This window comes from Drosophila pseudoobscura, chromosome 4 (assembly GCF_009870125.1).
Source record: "Drosophila pseudoobscura strain MV-25-SWS-2005 chromosome 4, UCI_Dpse_MV25, whole genome shotgun sequence".
NCBI lineage: Eukaryota > Metazoa > Arthropoda > Insecta > Diptera > Drosophilidae > Drosophila > Drosophila pseudoobscura.
The window spans coordinates 5,130,651-5,152,161 of NC_046681.1; the positions used below are offsets into that span (position 1 = coordinate 5,130,651).

At 41.2% G+C, this 21,511-nt stretch overlaps 6 protein-coding genes across 9 annotated transcripts; 1 reads left to right on the forward strand and 5 right to left on the reverse strand.

The window, feature by feature from the left end:
• Positions 1-131: 131 nt before the first annotated feature.
• Positions 132-2,255, reverse strand: LOC6902656 (phenoloxidase-activating factor 2-like). Its single transcript, XM_002133136.3, has 3 exons — positions 2,157-2,255; positions 1,148-1,321; positions 132-1,078 (listed from the first exon to the last, which is right to left on the reverse strand). The coding sequence occupies exons 1-3, from the start codon at positions 2,253-2,255 to the stop codon at positions 218-220; spliced, it is 1,134 nt and encodes a 377-aa protein (XP_002133172.3). The 3' UTR covers positions 132-217.
• A 406-nt stretch (positions 2,256-2,661) lies between these two features.
• On the reverse strand, positions 2,662-4,415 carry LOC6902654 (glycoprotein-N-acetylgalactosamine 3-beta-galactosyltransferase 1). Its single transcript, XM_002133134.3, has 3 exons — positions 4,140-4,415; positions 3,179-4,077; positions 2,662-3,122 (listed from the first exon to the last, which is right to left on the reverse strand). The coding sequence occupies exons 1-3, from the start codon at positions 4,180-4,182 to the stop codon at positions 2,706-2,708; spliced, it is 1,359 nt and encodes a 452-aa protein (XP_002133170.2). The 5' UTR covers positions 4,183-4,415; the 3' UTR covers positions 2,662-2,705.
• Positions 4,416-4,944: 529 nt separating this feature from the next.
• Positions 4,945-12,428, reverse strand: LOC6902653 (ankyrin repeat domain-containing protein 29). Of its 3 annotated transcripts, none has more exons than XM_002133133.3 (5): positions 12,099-12,428; positions 8,690-8,977; positions 7,374-7,484; positions 6,114-6,410; positions 5,497-6,054 (listed from the first exon to the last, which is right to left on the reverse strand). In XM_002133133.3, the coding sequence occupies exons 2-5, from the start codon at positions 8,699-8,701 to the stop codon at positions 5,497-5,499; spliced, it is 978 nt and encodes a 325-aa protein (XP_002133169.2). In that variant the 5' UTR covers positions 8,702-8,977; positions 12,099-12,428. The 3 variants fall into 3 exon arrangements, with proteins under 3 accessions (XP_033235410.1, XP_002133169.2, XP_015036747.1); XM_015181261.2 differs by lacking the exon at positions 12,099-12,428 and adding an exon at positions 11,308-11,447; XM_033379519.1 differs by lacking the exon at positions 12,099-12,428 and having other exon boundaries at positions 4,945-6,054.
• A 674-nt stretch (positions 12,429-13,102) lies between these two features.
• Positions 13,103-14,871, reverse strand: LOC117183930 (uncharacterized). The gene has a single exon (XM_033379516.1). The coding sequence runs from the start codon at positions 14,525-14,527 to the stop codon at positions 13,151-13,153; it is 1,377 nt and encodes a 458-aa protein (XP_033235407.1). The 5' UTR covers positions 14,528-14,871; the 3' UTR covers positions 13,103-13,150.
• Positions 14,872-15,250: 379 nt separating this feature from the next.
• On the reverse strand, positions 15,251-18,692 carry LOC6902652 (uncharacterized). 2 transcript variants are annotated; one of them, XM_033379518.1, is made up of 3 exons: positions 18,374-18,692; positions 16,329-18,318; positions 15,251-16,269 (listed from the first exon to the last, which is right to left on the reverse strand). In XM_033379518.1, the coding sequence occupies exon 3, from the start codon at positions 16,141-16,143 to the stop codon at positions 15,472-15,474; it is 672 nt and encodes a 223-aa protein (XP_033235409.1). In that variant the 5' UTR covers positions 16,144-16,269; positions 16,329-18,318; positions 18,374-18,692; the 3' UTR covers positions 15,251-15,471. The 2 variants fall into 2 exon arrangements, with proteins under 2 accessions (XP_033235409.1, XP_033235408.1); XM_033379517.1 differs by having other exon boundaries at positions 15,251-18,318; positions 18,374-18,691.
• Positions 18,693-19,078: 386 nt separating this feature from the next.
• RpS21 (ribosomal protein S21) lies at positions 19,079-19,767 on the forward strand. The gene is made up of 4 exons (XM_001356124.4): positions 19,079-19,207; positions 19,280-19,338; positions 19,416-19,607; positions 19,677-19,767. The coding sequence occupies exons 2-4, from the start codon at positions 19,289-19,291 to the stop codon at positions 19,684-19,686; spliced, it is 252 nt and encodes an 83-aa protein (XP_001356160.2). The 5' UTR covers positions 19,079-19,207; positions 19,280-19,288; the 3' UTR covers positions 19,687-19,767.
• The last annotated feature ends 1,744 nt before the right edge of the window (positions 19,768-21,511 follow it).

The following is a 21,511-nucleotide window of genomic DNA, read 5'->3' on the forward strand; positions in this document are numbered from 1 at the left end:
TAGTTTAAATAACTTTGTGGGACTAATGATATTGATAATTTACCCAAAAGAATACAAAATTTTATGGTACTAATCCAATATTAATTTTTCGTGATGAATTTATTATTTTTAAAGGAAATTCAAGAGCACATTTCAATAAAAAGATCTATTTTGAAAAAGTTATAAATATATCATGTACCAATTAAAATCATCAACTTGTTGCTTTAAATTCTGTCATTCAATAATTAATCAACCTTCTATAGCTACCCATTAATTCGTTGGAGCCCTGCTTCAGCTGCTGCTCAATCCACGGCAGGAATTTGGTGACGTCTGTGTAGACAGCCGGTACGTTTTCCTTTCCACACTCGATTCCCCAGTTGACGATTCCGACCTGCTCGTATCGCGAGGTGTTATCGGCCAGGGGACAGAACAACGCGGAGCCGCCATCGCCCTGGCAGGCATCCTTACCCTTCTCTCCACCTGCGCAAACGAAGCTAGGGGCCAAGACGAAGGATCTGCCCAGGCGGGTCTGCCTCAACTGATTCTGGCACGTAGCCCTGTCCACGATGGGTAACTCAATTTTCTTCAGTATGCTCGAATACTCAACATCCGGGTATGCCTTTTTTCCCCAACCGGCGACAAAGCAGCGAGCATCGATGGACCTCTCCGCGGCAGGCAAACATATAGGCCTGATGTGGGATGCCTTGGGGAGCGGGTTCTCAAAGAAGAGGAGTGCCAGGTTGTTGACCCCAGTTTTCGCATTGAAATTCTCATGTTTCACAACCCTCGAAACTTGGCGCTCTTCATGCGAAGTGCTCTCCTCCGTGCTTGACAAGTCCCAATCGCCAGCTCTGACTACAATATCGGCTTCTGACTTATCCGCCAGGAGGTGGGCTGCCATGAGGACGGCATTCTGGCTAACCAGAGAGCCACCGCCGAAGTATTGACCTTTATGGAACAGAGCAATCGTCCAGGGGAATTCTCCAAACTTCGCCTGATCCTCAGATGCATTAGCGTTCGCATCCAGTCCTCTTGGATTGCTCATGCCGCATAGGTCTTCAGCATCCGAAGGTCCTTCAGTCACATCAACTGACTCGTCCTGTACAAGTAGAAGCAATCACAGGAATGCACGCGAATGTACGCATCGAATGGCCTCCTTAGTACTTACCACCTGCGAAATGTCGCAGCAAACTTCTGAGGCTTGGCACACGGCCGATCGGTACTGTCCCATTTGAGGTAAACAGCGGTCTTTAGAGACACACATTTGCTGATCGCCACAAGGAGTGACAGGATCGCCTCGCCCCAGTAGAGCGCAGCTCAAAAGAATAGCTCCTAAAGCCCACTGTTTCGACATGGTTTGTTTGAGAATAGATAGCTCGTACTAAATTCCCAGTGGCTGCGATGGTGTATTTATATGAGGGCCGTTATCAATTTGAAGCTTAAAGACTTAAAGCTCAACCTTGACCTGACCCGACTTCCCACAAATTAATAAATCGGTTCTCAAGAAAATTGTTGCCATTCTTCCGAAACTCGGAGAATATATAAAATGTGAGTACAGCGGCAAATTCTTCTTTGATTAACCTCTATAATCTGTCTGAATAAACCATATATTTTCAAATGAAATATGCGCAAAACATAGCATTTCTCTATGCCCCCTAATTCTCGAAATTTTCTGAAAATAATGTTCAATGTCCACAATCTACTCTGTAGTACATTTATTGCTTTTAAATGTTAGATATTCCTATACTCGTATTACTAATACGATAAAGTAAGCCCGTAATCAGTTACGTGAAGGGAAATACCCGTAAGACAGTGAGGCATTCAATCATAATGAGGCATAATCAGCATGCGGCCCTTCTTTCGAAACGTCTTCCGGCCGTAATTTGTGATCTTTCTGCATTTTGAGTGGATGTATTTAATCTGGCAAAGCTTTTCGAATGAGATCTCTACCGAATACTTTCAGGCTATAGATCATATAGTCGAAATAAAACATATTCCGGACCTGAACATAGTTAAAAGAAACGGCGTTGTTGGCGAAAGTGCCCTGTTAGAGATGAATGATTAGTAAATTTAAGGTTTAATTTGTTCAACCTTGTACGAAAGTCTTTGATCCTTAAGGAGATATACTGCCAGAGCCAATAGTTTGGATCATAGCGTAAATAGGCACTCGATCTAACCTGCGGATCTATCAGGTAAATCCGTCGCCGTCCCTTGGCATCCATTGACTTCCCCGCCATTACTTTGGGCGTATCGATGCACTTCTTAAGCTTTACCATTGTGGCTCCCGCATCTTTGGGCTCGCACAGGAACCAATCTGACTCGTTCAAGTGGAAATCATAGATATGTATACTTCAAGGCCTGTTTCGCTTGCCCCCACGTTGCTCGTGCGATCGGAAATTGAAGTGAAGTGAATAATCGGCCAGAGGATCACTTGAGTAATCAGATAGCCAATGCCAATGCTCAGGAATCAGGTATTGCACTGGACCACATGATGTCGATGTTTTTTCGTCAGCTGTTGCACTGTGCAAAAAGCGATTACTCAGCTGTCATCTTTTCTGGTTTAGGGCTGGGTTGGTATTGAGAATCAGACGGCCCCACAGTCAGTAATCAAGTTTCAAGCATATTAGTTCTGCCTTTAACCCATCATAACGATATATGAAAAATGGATAATTCACTTTAACATGTAAAAACTAAAGTGATCTACTAGACGAGTATTCCCGTTTGCTTTATTCTTTTGATTTTTCGTCCTCTTCATCGTTTGCCTCCTTATCTCTTAAGTCCGAATTTTCGTCGTTTTCGCTGGTTTCCCGAGAAGTAGCTTCCTTCGAGATCCGTTTCCTATACCTAGCCTCTTCCTTCTCCACCTCTCTAGAGTCCATTTCCCTAGCATCTGGCTCCTTGGGCGCCGCAGTGGTTGTGGTAACTAGCCTATCGTAATCATCCACAGAATCCTCATTGCTGGCCGCTGGTTGCTCAAAGGGAGCCGGAAGAAGTTGACCCACTGGCAGCTTGGCGGGCAGGCTTTCCAGTGACCTCTGTAGACCATACGGCTTCAAGTGATAGATCAGATAGTCCAGCACATACATCAGATTGGGCGCAACATAGTGAAAGGATATGGCAAGATCTGAGCAGCAATCGAGACCCTGAAAAAAACACAAATCTTTGGATTATGGACATACCGTAGGGGGATTTTTCTTACATCATCTGTCTTGTAATATATGTAGTTCCAGTACCAATAGTTCTTATCCCACTTGGCGGGTATCAAATGTTGTTCTGGCACAAACGGGAACATACGACCACGACCCATCGCATCCCTGGAATCGCCCGCCGTAACATTTAAGTTCTGCATGCATCGACCGATCTCGATATCCTCATTTACCACAGTGCCGGGCAGACACATCTTAGGATTCGGTATGCCCTCAACCACGAACCGACGGAGGGCCTCTCGGCTAAGAACGTAGCCAGCTCCGCCGGACATGTAGCCCTGCTTGACGAACGGCTTGAACTTGAAGCCAAAGTGGACGGGGGTCTGGGGGTCGTAGGGATACAGCATATAGCGTAAGTTCTCAATCACAGCATAGGTGTCGTCATCGGCTTTGTAGAACCAGTCGGCATCGTTGTAATGGTGCTGGTAAACGTATGTAAAGGCCTGCTTGACCTTGGCCCACAGATTCACTCGACCTTCTCCCACATTTAGCCGGACCGTGGGCAGCTCATCGTCTTGGCCGGAGCTCATGAAGAGCAGAATGTTGCACCTCTTGCCCCAGGTCCGCTTCACATGACGCGCCTTCTTCTTGTGGTTCGTGGGATTTGTCATAACCCAGCAGAGGACGCGAACCTCCTTCTTCAGCTGCTCGGCCACCGTGGAGTTGTCGTCGCGGTGCTCATTGGAGTGATGCTGGAATACATCACGATCAGCCTGCTCGGCCTTGGCCGGCTCTCGATCGAGCTGGGGATCGCTGTGGAGTCGCAGTCTTCTACTCAGATATGGGTATAAACTTTCGTGTGGCACAATACTTGCAAATAACTGGGCCAAACAATACCCCACCACAAGGCCCAGGATAAGAGTGAAGATCGAACGATTCTTCGATCGGGGAGCTGCAATGGTTCCTAAACTATAGACTCTTTCGATGCTGGTCTCCTGAAAACAACTCAGTTACCTTCTGTTAGCAGGGTTCGCGTTAAAAGACTTGTGCTGGACATTTTAGTATTCCTCACGTTCCAGTTTCAAGTGAAACCAGTCTGCGTGTTGGTTTTGGCCTGCTTCAAGATCACTTGTGTCAACAACACATTCGGTTTTGCCACAAATTTCTATATATTAACATGGACGACAAGAAGTTGTATAATTTACTATTTTCTATTTCCAACTCGAACTGAACCCTATAGCGTTTGATAACCGACTAAACCGAGGCAACGACTTCATCTAGACCTGAGTGGGTTCCTATTCTTTTATCCCAAAACAGTTGTTTAAACACAAAACATATGAAGTAATAGTCGTTGGAAATTGGAAAGGAAAGGTGTTCAATCCAGTGGAGCAAAGATAGATCTGGATGTTAAAGGTCTGTATAGATACAAAAATATAATTTAATAACATGAAATGTATCCAAAAAGACTTAAGTTAACGTGAGCAAAGATTGAAAAACCCAACACTTTTTCACTAATCGTGTTTCAATTTATTATACTCTTTGATTGCAAAATTGGGTCGAAGACTACACTTAAATATTAGTCAATTAAACAAATGAATGAATTCTCGAATATATAGTTTACAAGGAAATAAGCAATAAACCACAAAAGAATCGAATATAACTAACTGCTAATACAGATACTTAGAAAGGCGTTGGAACGTAAAGCACTTGTCAACAATTGCTTAGCGATAAAGGGGGATCTACATATTCTTTTAACTATATGAATGTATTTTCATGTAATAGGTAGTATATATGTACTATATATATGTGCATTAGTGTATGTACAGGGGACTTTGTAACATTATCTTTTGGGGTCCATGTTAACAGTTATTATCGTAATCGCTAACGTTTTTATTATTGTTAGAGTTAAATTCAAAATACAAGCTCCAATTGGTTGTTAATATGAATGACGGTTATATCTAATATATCTTTAATATATAATATATGTATGTATATGTCATTTAGTATTCTTAGGGCCATTTACTTTAGCTTGGACGTGTTTTTTTTCTATAGTGGATCTCTCTTTGATTGGTTGTTTTGTGTTAGTGTTTGCTGTTGGGCCTCTCCGTTTACACCGTGCAACACAACGAGGGGACTCTTAAACGAGCTTCCTATTCTCTGATATTTAAACCATGTTCTGGATATAAATGTAAATATGTACATAATTAGTTGTATACCATTTTCGGGTTCAAGATACTATTTCACAGTCCCTTCTATTGTTGCTCTTCCTCTAATCTCTCGATTAACCATAAACAAAAAGGCCAACGTATTGTGCATAAAGGTACTTTGGAGGCATGGAGACATCATCTGTTTGTCATCTATGTGTATGTTCTTACGCCGGCATGGACGTGACCGTAGATGTAGATGTAACCGAAGATGTGGCAGGGACCATCGTTTTTGAATTTCGTGCCACAATCGCTCGGACCCGCTCCTGGAGATAATCACAGATGGAGGTGTACTTCTGCTGGTGCGCCAATTCCAGCGCCGTCAGATCCTCCTGGTTCTTCAGCAGGACATCGCTGCCGGCGGCGACCAGCTGCTTGCAGACGGTCATGTGGCCGAACATAGCTGCTGCATGCAAGGCCGTCTCCCCGTTGGGCAGGAGGCCCAGATTGGGGCGGTACTTGAGCAGCACTGTGGTGACCGCCGCATGCCCCTTGTGGGCGGCCTTGAAGAGCGGAGTGGCGCCGTCACAGCGCACTGTATCCACATTGGCCCCGTTCTGGAGGAGCACCTTGCAGATGTGATCCTGACCCATTTGGGCGGCTATCCAGAGCGGTGTGGCTCCGTCTATGCGCTTGATATCGATATCCGCATGGGCCAGGATCAGCAGCGAAAGAACTGTCCGATGTCCGTTCTGGGACGCTATGAAAACAGGCGTCGCACGGTCCTGAAAAAAATTCAAGAAATATTAAACGATCTCTGCACTCCGTTGTTGTCTCCACCCACCTTCATATGAGCATTCACATTTGCTCCACAGTCCAGCAGCTCACGCACAATCTTCACATGGCCCCCCTGGGCGGCTACAAACAGGGGCGTTCCCCCGTCCGCGGAAGCCGTGTCCACTTTGGCCCCCGCCTTCATCAGAATCTTCACCACGTCCAAGTGTCCTCCCTGGGCGGCAAAGAACAGTGGCGTTGTGCCCGTCAGGCGGCGCGTGTTCGGATCTGCCCCCTGATCGAGCAGCTCCATCACACAGTATGTGTGTCCACCGGCGGCAGCCAAAATAAGTGGCGTGGTCCCATCCTGGAAAATGAAAAGATTCAAAGTTGGGAAAAACATGAATTGTGTAACTATGTTATTGGCATTCAAGAAATTTAGGATATCATAGGTCCTACTGTAAGTTTCCAAAGAAACAACTTATCAAATGCAATAGAAATGGAAATTATATAGCGAATACTCTCGGCTCAATCCAATAAATTAAGTGCAGTGCAAGTCTTTCATTACCAATTCAAAGCGTTAACAGAAAAGCTTTTGCTATAATTGTTTAATTGAGCATCGGACGATTTAAATAGCGATTTTCGATTAGTTTCACCGACTCAAAACAAAACCGTTTCGTGTGGATTTGCATGCGTGTCTACGGATCGGACTCTGAGGAAAGTCCAAGGCGAAAATCACATGCCACGAATTGCAAGTCACAAATCGCTCTCTCGCTGCACTTGGACTGCACTCGGATTGCCCTCGGACTCCCCGGGGCAGCACGTAGAGCTGTGTGCCCTTTCTGAGCGGGTGGGGGCTTTGTCTGACTCTGGCAGACCAGCTGGTGGCACACTGCCCCCGCAGTCCACTTTCCTTTGCTCGTGCCCGAGCGCTTGGCTGAGCGTCAAGTGAAATTTAATTTCTTTATTTTTATTATTTTTTTGTTTCGGGTTTTCTGTGTTTTGTTGCACTCTTCGACTTCTTTGCCAATTGGTGCGTGCTGAGGTAAACAAAGTGTTAACTGATTTGAACGCTGCAAACTGCTTTTTGTTTTTGGTTTTAATTATGTAATATTTTACTGACAGCATTTTGAAGTCGCATGGGTCACGCCTTAACGATTTTAAGGAACTGTTGACTCGTATGTATACGTACATACTATATATGTATCTATTTTTATCACTCTGATGCAATATGTCATGTAACGACAGCAGTCGAGAAAGTGTGCTTAGGCTGGCAATCAGCTGATCAAAGGAAAAACTCTGCTATAGAACTCTTTGGCAATAACCTCACCTCATCTTTGCAGTCCACATGTACCTTTCCACTGTCCAGCAGCCGGAGCAGGGCCACCTCATCTCCCCGCATCGCTGCCATATGCAGCTGCACGTCCGAGGGCGTCTCTTTCTGTTGAGTGGAAAAAGGGGAAACAAATCAATTAACAACTTCAAAATGTATCAGCTGTCAAAACAAGAAGGTACCCTCTAGCCCCTGTCCCGTGCGATCCCTACTGCATGTGCCCCCAGCTCCCCATCGCTGGATGATGATGATGATGATGTGGGAAATTACTTTTCCTGTTCAGAGTAATTAGGGTCACTGCAGTAACACTTAGCACACAAGTTATTTCAAAGCGGATGTCGGACCACATTGAATGCATTTTTACAATATTTTTGCTGCTGCTCTGATATAAAACGAGCATTAACCCTGAGATGGTCCCACTGTTGATTGAGACTCTTCATCGAAATATGGGTCTCATAGGGTCTTCCCCGATTTCTCAAAATAATTGTGTAACACATCAACCAATCAGTTAGCTAATAAATGTATTACCCATGTGTTCCCACATATGCTGTGCTGGACTACCACTTCGTCCGCCCATGAAAGGGTTAACCATCATTCCAATCACCCCAGAAAGCAGGCAGACGGTCACCCCAAGTCCAAGCCCTGACCAAGTTCCCCAGAAAAAGGAAATGCAAGAAATATTTTCTCAAACTTAATGCAGTAAAAGTGTCACTTTGCGTTAATGAAGCGAATTAAGTGGGATAGATGGTGATGGTGCTTGGCATACATGTATGTACTTGTGTGCATATGTACGCAGGTATAAGAGGCCAGGGGACCTGAAGCACCTGTTGAGTGGCAACACAAGACGGGGCAAAGACAAGTGAAAACCCTCACATGACGTGACTCAAGATGGCAGAAGAAACAATCCAAATGCTGCTGCACTTTAAAATGACATAATGATGATGATGATGATGATGATGACGATGATGGCATCGCGATAATCGTGTTGCACTGTTGATGATAATGATATTTATGGGTAGCAGAGTAGCAACTGCCAGCTACAGGTGAGAAACACTTTTAATGCTTCAGACATGCGCTAGACAGAGCTGACGCGATTGCATCAGAATGAGATATATGAAAGTTCCCGTGATCACCAGATCATTGCATTTTTTCCAATCAAAATCAGACATTTTAGAGTTCGCTGAGTTCTCGTTTTAGGAATAGAACAACTCCATTCTACCCGCCTATGTAGTTTCCTGGCACAAATTCCATTCACCTCATTCCGAATAGGCCAATTACTCGGTATATAGGTCAAGACTTGAGCATTTACTCACCTTTAGCGACATGTTTAGTTCTCCTCTGTCGTCTCTTGTCTCTAGCAATTGCACCTGCTTACAAGCCCGTTTCCATTGACCGATTTTATCGAACTGTAACGCTGCTGCTCCTCCAACTCCAACTGCAGCAACTTCTGGTTAACACAGAGTAACACAGCAACAACAAATCAAATCACAGCTGAATCTGCGCACAGTAGAAGCGGCAGCCACATAATAGCCATCCCCACATCCAAGTCGGAGTAGAAGTCGAAATCCAAGTCCAAGCGACCAGTTCCCAAAAGTCAGGCACTGCAAATAAAAGAGGAGAAAAGGCACGGGCCACATTAAAATTAAGTTGCTATGGGTATAACAGGTTTTTCTGTTCCTAAGATGAGAATTAGAATGCAAAAAAAAAAAAACAAAAAATGTCAGTCCCATTGGGAGGAGTTCCTGGGAAATGACCTGAAACCGATGGATTACAGCAATGCTATGGTGTATGATGGTGTAGGGTCTCAGGGATCTCAGCCAAACAAGTTGCCTCCTCAAAGGGCAGCTGTGGAAAATGTTGCATGCGCCCCGGTTTTAGATCAAAAGTAAAAGTTCGACACAGGTTTCTTGGATAGTGGAGAAAACGATGTCTTATATGGGTCGAACCAGTTATATTTTAACCAGGACTATTAAATGGAATTGGCCCTCTTGGAATTGCATGGCTATTAATATTTAAAAGTGGCAATTACTCCTTGCCATGGATTCTAGACGAAGCTTGAAGAACTTTTACGAAGAAAAAAGAATGGTTGGTTATGGGCACATACTCGTAAATAACTAATATACGAGTGGCAGCCTGTGCAATTTTCTTTCAAATAACATCAAGCTACTGCCTAAGAGAGGCCCCTCTAATCATCCAATTTGCATTTAAAATTTGCAATTATTTTCAATTGGCCTTGAAATGTGGTCTCTTGAGGTCTCTTCATTCAAGCAAGTTCCTTTATGTAATATTTATAGCATCGCTTTCTCTACGATTTAGACAAGACTTTCTTTCAATGAAATTGAACAGAGATTGTTTATACCTTTGTTTTGTCTTCTAAGTTCTTTCAACCTCAAGCAGTATTTAAAAAAAAGTGTCTTATATGTAGAGTATTTATAGCCTATGTTTGTTAGCTCTAAAGTTTCTTTTTGTATCCATTTTGCATTTCATGCAGTTTGATTCGATTTTGCATGTTGCCGCATTAGTTCGTGTTGGTTTTTGTACAGTTTATAATTTCTCTCTTTTTTTACAGGAACGCCCCCTGACAATTGAGAGGCGGCCCCTCAGATCAGGTCGGGTCTGACTTGGCTCTATCAGCACGCCAAATACATAGGCTGGCCAAAGTGAAGCATTTTCATTTTCATGATTTTTTTTTCTATTACTTTTAGTCTAGTTGTTTTATTAATTGCATTTCATGTCGGCGCAGTTTTTTTTTTTTTTTTTTCTATATATTGTTGCTTTGAGCCGCATCATCGCCATCATCATGATGATGACTGCCTTTCCTCTTTCAACTTTTGACCTAGAAAGTGCTTTAGTTTTAGGTTTTCCTCGTGGGGCATCGTCTGTGGCAGGCAGCAACAGCAACGCCAGAAGCCACGCACTTTTCGGTGCTGACATCATACATACAGCTTTTCTTTTTCCCTTTCCACTGAGGTTTTTATATTTTTTATTTCTTGCCGGTTTTCTTTGGCCTTTACCCGTTCTTAATTAGACCTTTTGAAGGATGGTTTTCATCTCTATTTAATTAGGTGATCATTTAACATCATGTATGTTCATACATTGTATGTACATATGTGTTGAGTGGAGGAGTGGAGGAGAATATTTAAACAGTTCTGGAACGGTTGTACATCAGTTCCTAAACGAATATTGTGTGCTAAGCCCTGCAAATAGGGTTATATTTCTGCATCGGTAGAGAACCTCTATCGAACAGAGATTAGGCATTGGTTTTGGGGCCCAAATTCTTATCATAGTTTATGAATACCTTTAAAAATCTGTTCCTAATCATAAGTCTATTCGGAAAATATAGAAAATAAAGGGATATCGAAGTTCCAGGTTTGTGTTATGATTATTTTCATAGCTAAAGGCTGGCCACATAACCGATCTTATGTGTGCGAGCTATGCTTCAGCACATACTGATATGAGACTCAGTCGCAGTATCGGTCCGTATGATTAGATATCGTTAGACAGCCATTTAAATGCCGTACATAATCGATTATAAATACTCGTGGCTATTGTTACAACTTACAAACAGATCATTAAAAGTAATCTTTGCACCGAAGCTTTGGCAAACTGTTTGTATAACACATCTAACTATTATTAATCTACGAATATTTTTATATATTCGGCACACTGTAATTTGTTTCACTTTCGTTTTACAATTTAGTATGGTTTTTATTTTTTAACTCATGCCTTTTGCTATTTCATATTTTGGTTTAAAAATAGCATCTCACGTTATCATGATCTCATGTTGTGTGGCTTACTCTCGCATAAATTCAGCTCAAAGCTTACACATTATGCAAAAATGTCAGCACATTCGCCACCGCACACACTCAGAAAAGGTCACCAGGCAACCTGACAAAATCGCCGGGCCCCTAGGCCACTTGTGAGATCTCACCTCAAGAAGTTTCAGCTCCACAATAACAATAGCAACAATCCACCCGACACGCCGCTTTGCTTTTCACCGAATAAACGACGCGAACCAAACACCAAACGCGTTGAAAGCTGCCGAGGGAATGAATGAGTACGAGCACAAAATGAATGAGACTGACTGCTGGCTGCAGCTTTACAGCTCTTTATGCCTGCTACCATGTAGAGTGTAAGGGTATGTCGCATTCATGGAGATAGATGTAACATCGATAGATAGATGCTGCATCGTCAAATGCAGCAAAAACCAAAATTATACTTTAGCGGCACTAGTTTATGTTTAAACATTTAAACATATAGACTTCTATAGCCTTAAAATTTGAGTCTAGTCCATAAAATCGGAGTGTTAGCTTATAGCTGTAATAGAGGGTATCGTACAGTCAGTACACACGACTCCAGTGCTATCTTGTAAAGAGAGAGAACGACATCATGTTGCGCAAAGTGCAACTGCGAAGAAGCATGGCCTACCCTCGGGCGCTGCCGTCGAAGTTCATTGAATTTTTATGCGACTTCGACTCGCACAGTAACGCCTATAAATACACAACGGCAGGAATGGTAGAACGGTAAATATTGGGGCCCGGCACGCGTTGAGCCACAATGAAAACAATCCTGCCCAGCCACCCACACGCTCGCACGCACACACCGAAGCAGAAAGAAAACCGAAGGAACCCCGCTTCCCATTGACGAAAATCGGAGCTGACACCGAGCGAGGTCACAAGGCGAGGGCGCCTGGTTCCTCTCTGTGCCAAAATCAATACTCACACGCTCGCTGGGTCACACGCACACAGCACACAATATCCAAGGCTGCGTTTAGCAATAATTTTCATCTATCGCACTAATTTCAGCCACCGTTTTTAATTTACTTTCACAATTTATTGCAAAGGAATTTTCCGACGCGAATCCAACGGAATTTCAACGGAACGAATTCGGCGCAAAGCTGCAAAATAAGTGAACCAGTGTGTTCTGCACTGACTCAAATTTAGAACCTGGAACCCAATTCAGTTCTTTATGGTGGTATAACACTAGACTTTTCTTATAAATAACTATCTTCTTCTTTCTTGAAAGCCAGAGACAGAATGTTAAATGATGTACCCCTCTGCAGTCGCGTCGAAGAGTTAGGTGTATGTACTATTTGTGATTTGTGACATATTAATTGTGACATTTAGATTAAACAAAATTGGATCGAAAAGTCAAGCTTTGGCATATATGTAGCACTATAGCAATTAGACGTCTAGAAAAGTCTAGTGTCATACGACCATTAACTTTGTTGTTGAGAGACCAAAAAAGAGCGCAAAAGCTCAATTTGAGAAATTGGCATATAAGTACATACATATGCGTATGTTGCATGAGAACGCAGGGTATAATTACTGTTAGGTAGGGACACATATCTTTCATGGCGAATTTCGGTCATAAGCCATAAAGGTCGTCTTCGACTATACTTCAAGATAAGGCAGTGAGACCATAAGTAAACACCTTGAGGGAAAAGCATGCAGTGTGGCCGAGAGAAATATATGAGTTAGCTCTTCTTTAAAGTCGAACTGGTAGCAGCGGAGTGGTACAGAGAGGTGTTCTAATTCTGTTGTGCATGCTGAAAATCATCCTTTCGGCTTCAATAGTGCCACAGCTCTTCCAGTTTAAGACTATGTGACGGCTATCAACCCTAATTTATAATTTTGCTTTATGCCATCTCCGTCGTTCCGACTAAATTTCTATAGAAGTGAAGTGCAATACTATTATTAGTAATTCTGCTAAATTGCAAGCCTTAAAGTTGTTAGAAAAATGATAACTTTATTTTAAAAACATGGGATGATTTGCTAGTTCTGAATTTGTTCACTAAGTTCTTCTCTTATCAATATGGGATCTATCAGAGAACCCCTTATGATTTCAATGAAAGGTTCAACATTAACAGTATCAACATTATGTGATAGATAGATTTTGATCTTCCCGCGCAGCTCTTTCTGTTCGCTCACCCAAGTCCGAACTCTATTAACAAAGGAACCGTCTATATTAAAGTTATTTCTGATATTGAGAACTTTTAAGTGCGGAAGTCCCTTAAGGAGATCCAGGAGTTCGTCATTCGTAATGCTTGGCATTGATAGGTGAAGGTACAGAAGGTTTTTCAGTTTCAGTAGGTCTGCCAAGGGTACGCTGTCACAGGATACATAGAGTTCCTTGAGTGTATAAATATTGCAAAGATGCTTAACCTGTTCTTCGAACAAATCGGGCCCGATCAGGATAAGGCTTTCCAGAGGAGAACTCCGTTTGTGGATCAATCCCTCGAAAAGCGAGCCGCGAACAGATCCGTCATGCCACACCTTCAAATGTTTCAACTTGGGCAGTTGGCAGACCAGCTCATAGGGCACCGTAGAGTCGAGGTATCCTACGCCAAAGGCCAGACGTTCAAGCTGTTTGCAGTTCTTCACTAAAATATCAAAATTGTTCTTAGTGACATTTTGAATACGGTATCCAAAGTCCAAATGCCGCAATTGCTTCATTAATTGGCAGCAATCCGCCAAGCTCTCGGCATCGAATCCATCCCAGTAACCGACTTCCAGAGATTCCAGTTTATCAAGAACATGCAATCCTCTTCCGTTATATGAGGGAGCCTCCAAGTTCAGTTTCCTTAAACACTTGAATTGCTTGAGATTTTGAGCAAAACGAGTGCATTGCTTATCTACATCTTGAAAGTGCAGATAAGCGTGCAAAGATTTCAGATGTTTAAGGCTGTTTAGATCATCCCATCCGCCCCTAAACCGTCGAAAGGTCATTTTTAAATTTTCAAGATTCTTGCAGCAGCTCCGCAGGATCCACAGATGTTGATCGCCGTTCGAACTGTAATTCAATTCGGACTCATAGCTAACCAGATAATCGCCAACAAACTGCAACAATTGTTTCAGATCTTCGTCGCCAATCTTTCTCGAGTCAATATGTATGTACCGACGGCTTGCGTATCTCTTGAAAATCTCTCCAAAAAACACGTTCGAGGAAGCGAACCTTAGCTGGTCTTTTAAGTTGAGATAATCCAGTATCTCTCTCCAGCAATCCTCGTTTAACACGAGAAAAGTTCTACGAGGCGTTCTCACTTGGGGTTCCTCTGCATTCCGTGCGTCTTCACTTCCAGAGAATTTTCTCTTTCTATTTCGAGCGAAAACAGATTCTCCCACATTACTAATAGAAGCTTGTTCACTCATTTGTTTCGTGCGTTAAATAGATATGTTCTGATCGTTTTGACACCCGTGCGCTGACTGAAAGAACCGGCATAGGAATCGGCGGAAAGTTATCAGCCCCAATGTGGGGTACTCCCCCTTTCAAGGGGGAATTTTCAACAAATATAGCAATAAAACGTAAAAAAATCTAATAAATTCTCACTCGCTCAGTTCATTCTGTATAATAAATAAATATTTGTATGCACATATGTATATGTATGTACGTTCTCTTAAATTATTTGTTTAGTGAGGAACTCTCTTTCTCCTCTCTTTCGAAGAAAACTTTCATATCTTGATACACAGTGCTGATATCAATAATACTATACATGTAAACATACATATGTATGTTTGTATATAAAGTTAAAAGAACAAATCGCCTCTTTGATACATTGGGCAGATAAAAAGCCGATTAGGCCTCTCTTGTTTGTTAGTTGACTGTCATATCTATCGAATTACTAATGAATATTATTAAGCTTAACCTTTATTATTACCTTATCAATCGGTTGCTGTAAAGTGCAATTTCTTTGACAATGTCGGATGCCCTGTCTCAAACTTAATCAATCAAGTACAAACTTTGGCAAATGCTTTGGAAAAATAGATAAAAGGAAAACAACAGTCACTGTAGCATGTTACAGAAATAATCCAGAAATAAACGACTAGGCAATTCGTTCCTGCTCCATTAATGCATCACCAAAACAAAAAACCACATTATAAATATTACAGGTATATTTGCATATTGCTTGTTTCTATATAATGCAATAAATAATATCTGGGAATATATAAAATATCATTACATTATCGGGACTGAACGATTTTGATAACGACTATCACATATATTAGGAAAAATGAATTCGATTTTCATTTATTACTAGTAAAATCCCATAGAAGCTGGTTTATAAATTATTGAGGAAATATTGGTAGACTTTCGTTCAAAACGGTTCTTTGTTTATTAATATGTGACCTGAATAACCCTGTAGTAATTCAACCAAAGGATTAACGTGCAAAACATCGTGTATATCTGTGTATCCGACAAAGATTTTGATCTTCCCGCGCTGCTTCCTCTGTTCGCTTGCCCAGGCACGAACACTATTCACAAATGATGAATCGTTAAACTGTTTTATTTCATCTCGTAAATTGAGAACTTTTAGGTGCGGAAGCCCCTTTAGGAGGTCCAGAATTTGGTCAGTTGTAATTGGCATGGATATGTGGAGGTAGAGAAGATTCTCCAGCTTCAGTAAGTCCGCCAAGGGTAAGGTGTCGCACGATACCTCGAGTTCCTTGAGTGAAGAAATATTGCATAGATGCTGAACCTGTTTCTCGGACAATGCGCAACCTTCCAGTATAAGACTATCCAGAGGAGAACCCTGCTTGTTGATCAACCCCTCGATGAACGAGTCGCGTAGAGAACCGCCATGCCGCACCTGCAAATGTTGCAGCCTGGGCAGATGGCAGACCAGCTCATAGGGCACCGTAGAGTCGAGGTATCCTACGCCAAAGGCCAGACGTTCCAGCTGCTTGCAGTTCGTGACCAGAATTTCAAAATGCTTCTCACTGAGGTTCTTAATATGGTGTCCATATTTAAGATACCGCAATTTCGTCATCGTTTGCCAGCAATCCGCCAAGCTCTGGGCATCAAATCCATCAAGAACAAACAGCTCCAGATATTCCAGTTGATCAAGAACATGCAATCCTTTTCCGTTATATCTGACAGCCTTCAACTCCAGTTTCTGTAGACATGGGAATTTCTCAAAATTATAAACAACATCCGTACTCCACCAACCGGCACCTTTTAATTCCAGATTCAGTCTGTTTAGATCGTCCCCACCTCCCCTTAACAGCGTAAGATTGATTTTCAGATTCTTGAGACTCGTACAGTGTCTCCCCAAGAGACACAGATGATGATAGTCCCCCAACTCGGAGTCGTAACTAACCAGATGCTCGCCAACGATGGGCAACAGTTGTTTCAGATAATCGTCGTTAATCCTACTGGCCAACGATTCATCAATATGTTTGTACCGACGGCTTGCGTATCTCTTGAAAATCTCTCCAAAACACACGTTCGAGGAAGCGAACCTTAACTGGTCTCCTAAGTCCAGATAATCAATTACGACTCTCCAGCAATCCTCGTTTAAATGGACAATTGGTTGGGTTTCCTCTGCATTCTGTGCGTCATCACTGCCAGAAAATTGTTGACTCATTTCGCTTCTTAGGTGTATGTTCCGTTCGTAGCCGCCAGCTGACTGAATTACTCGGCATGGGACCGGGCGGCAAGTTATCAGTCCTTTGGCTAGGTTTTTTGCCTAGAAATTTGGAGCACTTATAACATGAGATTAGATAGTTATTTGTATGTTGATTTCATGAACTTGGATTTTGTGTCGACATCGACGTTTGCTACATGGAGCATTGGACAAGAGGGTGCAAGTCCAATCGCGCCTTTAAAAATACTGTATAATACTATGAAAAATATACAAATTTGCAAGGTGTGTGAGTTAGACACGGTGTTTGGACACCAGTTTAGACTACCCGTGTTGCATCTTTTTCTTGCTTTTGATGGAGAAATTCTTACTTGCTGGGGTCTATCTGAATAATATATGTATTTACATATGTATTTTTGTATTTAATTTGCACGTTAATTAGGCTGAACGCCTGATTGAGTAGATCTCAAGCCCGATATTATAGCCAGGGCTATTATTATTCGTCAATTGCCAACTAAGTAAACATTACACCTTTCTTTCGTCTCTTTATCCAGCCTTTTTCGTTTCACTGCTGCAGTTACAGCGTCTGAGCTGTTCTCGCGCCTGATCTCCATCTATTCTCATCGCAATGACTCTTACTTTCTATACTATCGTATTCTATTATTTATATTCTATCCTTACCGGGTATCGGATCAGTGTGCCGGCACGTATGCTCATTTAAGCGAGGAGCTAAAAATGTTAGCAGTGTCAAAGTATTATAATAAAATATTATGCGATTCGTATAGCCAGGCGATCTTGGCAAAGAATAAAACATATACATATATAAGCATTCGGCAAAATGAACTGGGTATTTATTTATTAGAGTACCATCAATGCATTTTTGTATGAAAATTATGCAAGAAAAATCTGCAGGTTTCCTAGTTCTGCTCTCGTTCACCTAATTCTTTGTTTATTATTAGGGCATCTTCGTCTGTATATAAATTATTGAGATCGATTTTGATCTACCCTTGCTGCTGCCTCTGTTCACCCAGGTACGAAAACTTTTCACCAAGTTCACTTTATCTATGCCATCGCAATCTAGTATATTGAAAAATTTCTGGTCGAGGAAGACCCTTCATGACATTCGCAACGCTTGGCAAGTATATGTGGAGGTGTAGAAGGTTCTTTAGCTTCAGAAAGTCCTCCAAGGGGACGGTGTCGCAGCCTGGGCAACTGGCATTACAGTTTAAAGGGCAGAGTTGAGTTGAGAAGCTACTTTAAAGGCCAGACGTTCCAGCTACTGACAGTTAATCATCAGAATTTAAAAATAGTTCATACTTATGCTTTGAGTATGTCCAAATTGAAGATACCGCAATCGCTTCATTGTTTGACAGCAATCCAGCAACCTCTTGGAATCGAATCCATCAGATTAAGACACATCCAGAGATTCCAGGTGATCAAGATCTTCCGCTATATAAGGGAGCAACCTTCTTCAGTTCCGTAGTTCCAACTCCAGTTTCCGTAGACACATGAATTGCTTAAGATTGTTTACAAAATCCGCACACAAGCGAAGATGCATACATATATGGATGGAAGGTCTCACTGGAAAAGGAATTTGTTTGTCTTAAATGCACGTAAATACATATATGTATTTTACCTTTATTCAAAGCCGGGATAGTTGCGTGATCTTCAGCACGTCCAGACACGGGTTAATGTCGGTTAACCTCACCGAGTCACATTCGCGCTCATTCTTCGGCACCGAATGCAATCTTAGATTGGTTTGGGTTTGTTTTCGCTTGGTACACCGCACCAATAGCAATAGTGTCAAGTTGTTAATAGCTCTACAGCTCGAGGGCTTAGTCAACGTTATCCCGGTTACCACAAGTTTCATATTTTAGGCTTTATTTCGTAGTTAAATAAAAAAATAGTTGTTCAATTCAAAGGAGATCCCGCTGTTGTTTACATATGTATAATTGTTTGTATATGAAAACATCGATAGTATCGATAGAGACAGTAGGACTGCGCGTATTTTTGAATTAAAATCAAAAACCAATTATATGCTGGATAATTGTCTACAATAAACTAGGTTAATAGTTAATAAATAAATAAATTGGTCTGGCTTTCAAAAGTACTCAAATGCCTGGAATGGAATTTTTTAAATATTTTATCGATGTCGAATAAAGGTTTATTTAATTTAAATGAGTGCCATGTCATGTATCCAGTCTATAAGAGACGATGGAAACGGCACTCATTTAGTAAATAATTTTTTTTTTAAGTCAACCTTTGAAGTCCACAACTAATTATGAATAAATTTATATATTAACTCCAAACCACAAATTTGATGGGACCATACTGCATATAACAATTATCGATAGTACTATCGATGAGCCTGCCAAAGCGCAGCCACCTTCACGTCGCGCTGTCACTTCTTTCTCTTTTTCTCCTCCATCGACGGATTGCGGTCGCTTGATTTGTAAATTTTTACAAAAATGTAAGTAAAATCTATTATTTATTGCTTTAAAAAGTATAATTAACTGAGCAAATTATCCCATTTGCATTGCAGCACAACAAAATGGAAAACGACGCCGGTGAGAATGTTGATTTGTACGTGCCCCGCAAATGGTAAGTAGAACACGTGTTTCCCCGTCGCTCCATTGGATAGTGTTTTTAATGCCCCTGTGGTCTGGTCATGTTTACAGCTCGGCATCGAACAGGATCATCCACGCCAAGGACCACGCCTCCGTGCAGCTGAGCATTGTGGATGTGGACCCCGAGACGGGCCGTCAGACCGATGGCTCCAAGACCTACGCCATTTGCGGCGAGATCCGTCGCATGGGCGAGTCGGACGACTGCATTGTCCGTCTGGCCAAGAAGGATGGCCTTATTACCAAGTAAGTGTGCTCTCATTCAGCAGTTTTTATATGATTTTCATTAATAATCTCGTTATTCTTTTCTTGCAGGAACTTCTAAATATGTCGAAACCATAAATCAGAAACATTAATTGGTAATAAAGTGAATTCCTTTTTGTAATTTAACGTCAAACAAGCTAAATTTGTGTTTTTCTTGTGGACTAAGCTGGTTGACATAGTTGGCATATTGAGGAATGGATCAGTACAAATAACTTCACTTCAGAGGAGCGAACTCATTGATGATAAAATGAAATTGCAGCCGACATAAAGTGTCAAGTGCATGTGTAGTAGTCGCTTTAATCGGCCTAATGCGCTCTTTTTTATGTTCTAAACGACTGCCACCAGAGGCTTTCAATAATACTACATACTTCATATTACTACAATACTAAGGCACATTTTACGCCTTACATTTCCAGAACTTAATCAAGTATTTTTTCAACGAAAACTGGAGACCTTTGTTCCATGCCTAAATCTTCATTTTAAGTATCAGTTCTCGATTTCCATACTTCTTAATTACACGTTAGGATTATATACAATTTTCTGCAGCTCCCAGTGAAAACTACCTATAAGGTCCATAAAATTCAGTTTCTAGAAACGGTCTTTAGAGAACTGTTCCCGGCATTTTTTTTTTTTTTTGGGTCAACGATGGTATAATTGTAGAACTATAATTATACTTTCAATTTTCAATTCAATATTAGGAATATTAATTTCTGACGAAGTATTGAGCTCCAACAGGAAAAAAAAGGATGTGAAATTTGTATAGTGCAAAGTATATCGAACATCAAAAAGATTTATTTACTTAAAATAAAAACATTCCAAAATGTGAATTTTAAACTCCTGTTCAGTCAATTTGAACTAATCTGTTTAAATTCAAATGAATGATTTTATGTTTATGTAATGTATACATATGTACTAAGGGGTCAAGTCCCAACGTCAAGTTCAGTGTCAGTGTAAATAGTCCTATAATATGCTCACAATCCTGTTAAAAATCAATACAATCCCTAACCATACAGTACTCTATAATGATACAATGTTAAGTTCAGTCAGTAACGATTTGCCAGCTTTAACTATTTTCGGTATATTCAGCCAGGCTCCGTTTTTCACATTCCCAAAAGTTTTCCGATTTACTTTTGAATACACAGAAATTGGGGCTCCCGCTTTCACATTCCGCAAGATTTATTCGTTTTCAAAACGAAAAAATTTTCGTTAACGAAATGAAAAATAAACAGCTTTTTATACAACGAAGCAAACCTTAATTGCAAAAGGAAAATAATAGATGACATATTGATGCATTAACATAAACTTGACTCCTATGTCAGGGTAATTTAACTTTTGCTTTCTTTAGGAATAATTTTATTTTAACCCAATCTCAAATTTGGCTCGGAAAAAATTGGCCAGGGAAACAAAAATTTTCGTTTTGGTGCAAACAGCAAAAATATGTTAAAACTGGAGAACTTTAAAACGTTTTGGCTGAAAACGTAATCCGCAAAAGTAAATGAAAAACGGAGTCGGCCTGAATCAGGTTGCAGTAGCATATGTATATTTTCTGAATATTTGGACGTAGAACTTGATTGGAAGGTATATTAACGGTATATAGGTATATAATTGTATATTTAAAAAATTTCATCAAACTGTTAAATTTAATTTTTAAGGGTATATTTAAGAAACTTCTTGAAACTTTAACTCCCAGGTTTTTTAAGTTTTCGAGTTATTCCATTTAAATCATTCACTTTCAACAACTTTCGAAAAATTATCACTGATTTTCTAGCCACAATGTCAAGCTCTTTTAATAGTATTTTCCAGTATATTTTAAGACGTGCTATGGACTCACCCTCTTGTCGAATGCACCAATGTGGAAACCGTGCACAAGTGCCATTTAGAGCCAT

Bases quoted from the DNA above. Each gene is read 5' to 3' on its own strand.
- LOC6902656 (XM_002133136.3), bottom strand. From the start codon at position 2,255: ATGGTAAAGCTTAAGAAGTGCATCGATACGCCCAAAGTAATGGCGGGG. The intron at 1,322-2,156 runs GTTAGATCGAGT...ATGTCGAAACAG, and splicing joins TTTACCTGATAGATCCGCAG to TGGGCTTTAGGAGCTATTCT. The intron at 1,079-1,147 runs GTAAGTACTAAG...CTACTTGTACAG, and splicing joins GCTGCGACATTTCGCAGGTG to GACGAGTCAGTTGATGTGAC.
- LOC6902654 (XM_002133134.3), bottom strand. From the start codon at position 4,182: ATGTCCAGCACAAGTCTTTTAACGCGAACCCTGCTAACAGAAG. The intron at 4,078-4,139 runs GTAACTGAGTTG...GAACCATTGCAG, and splicing joins GCGAACCCTGCTAACAGAAG to CTCCCCGATCGAAGAATCGT. The intron at 3,123-3,178 runs GTAAGAAAAATC...TGTTTTTTTCAG, and splicing joins TATATTACAAGACAGATGAT to GGTCTCGATTGCTGCTCAGA.
- LOC6902653 (XM_033379519.1), bottom strand. The intron at 6,411-7,373 runs GTGAGGTTATTG...TTCATTTTCCAG, and splicing joins ATGTGGACTGCAAAGATGAG to GATGGGACCACGCCACTTAT. The intron at 6,055-6,113 runs GTGGGTGGAGAC...AATTTTTTTCAG, and splicing joins ATGTGAATGCTCATATGAAG to GACCGTGCGACGCCTGTTTT.
- LOC117183930 (XM_033379516.1), bottom strand. From the start codon at position 14,527: ATGAGTGAACAAGCTTCTATTAGTAATGTGGGAGAATCTGTTTTCGCT.
- LOC6902652 (XM_033379517.1), bottom strand. From the start codon at position 16,740: ATGAGTCAACAATTTTCTGGCAGTGATGACGCACAGAATGCAGAGGAA.
- RpS21 (XM_001356124.4), top strand. From the start codon at position 19,289: ATGGAAAACGACGCCGGTGAGAATGTTGATTTGTACGTGCCCCGCAAA. The intron at 19,339-19,415 runs GTAAGTAGAACA...TCATGTTTACAG, and splicing joins TTGTACGTGCCCCGCAAATG to CTCGGCATCGAACAGGATCA.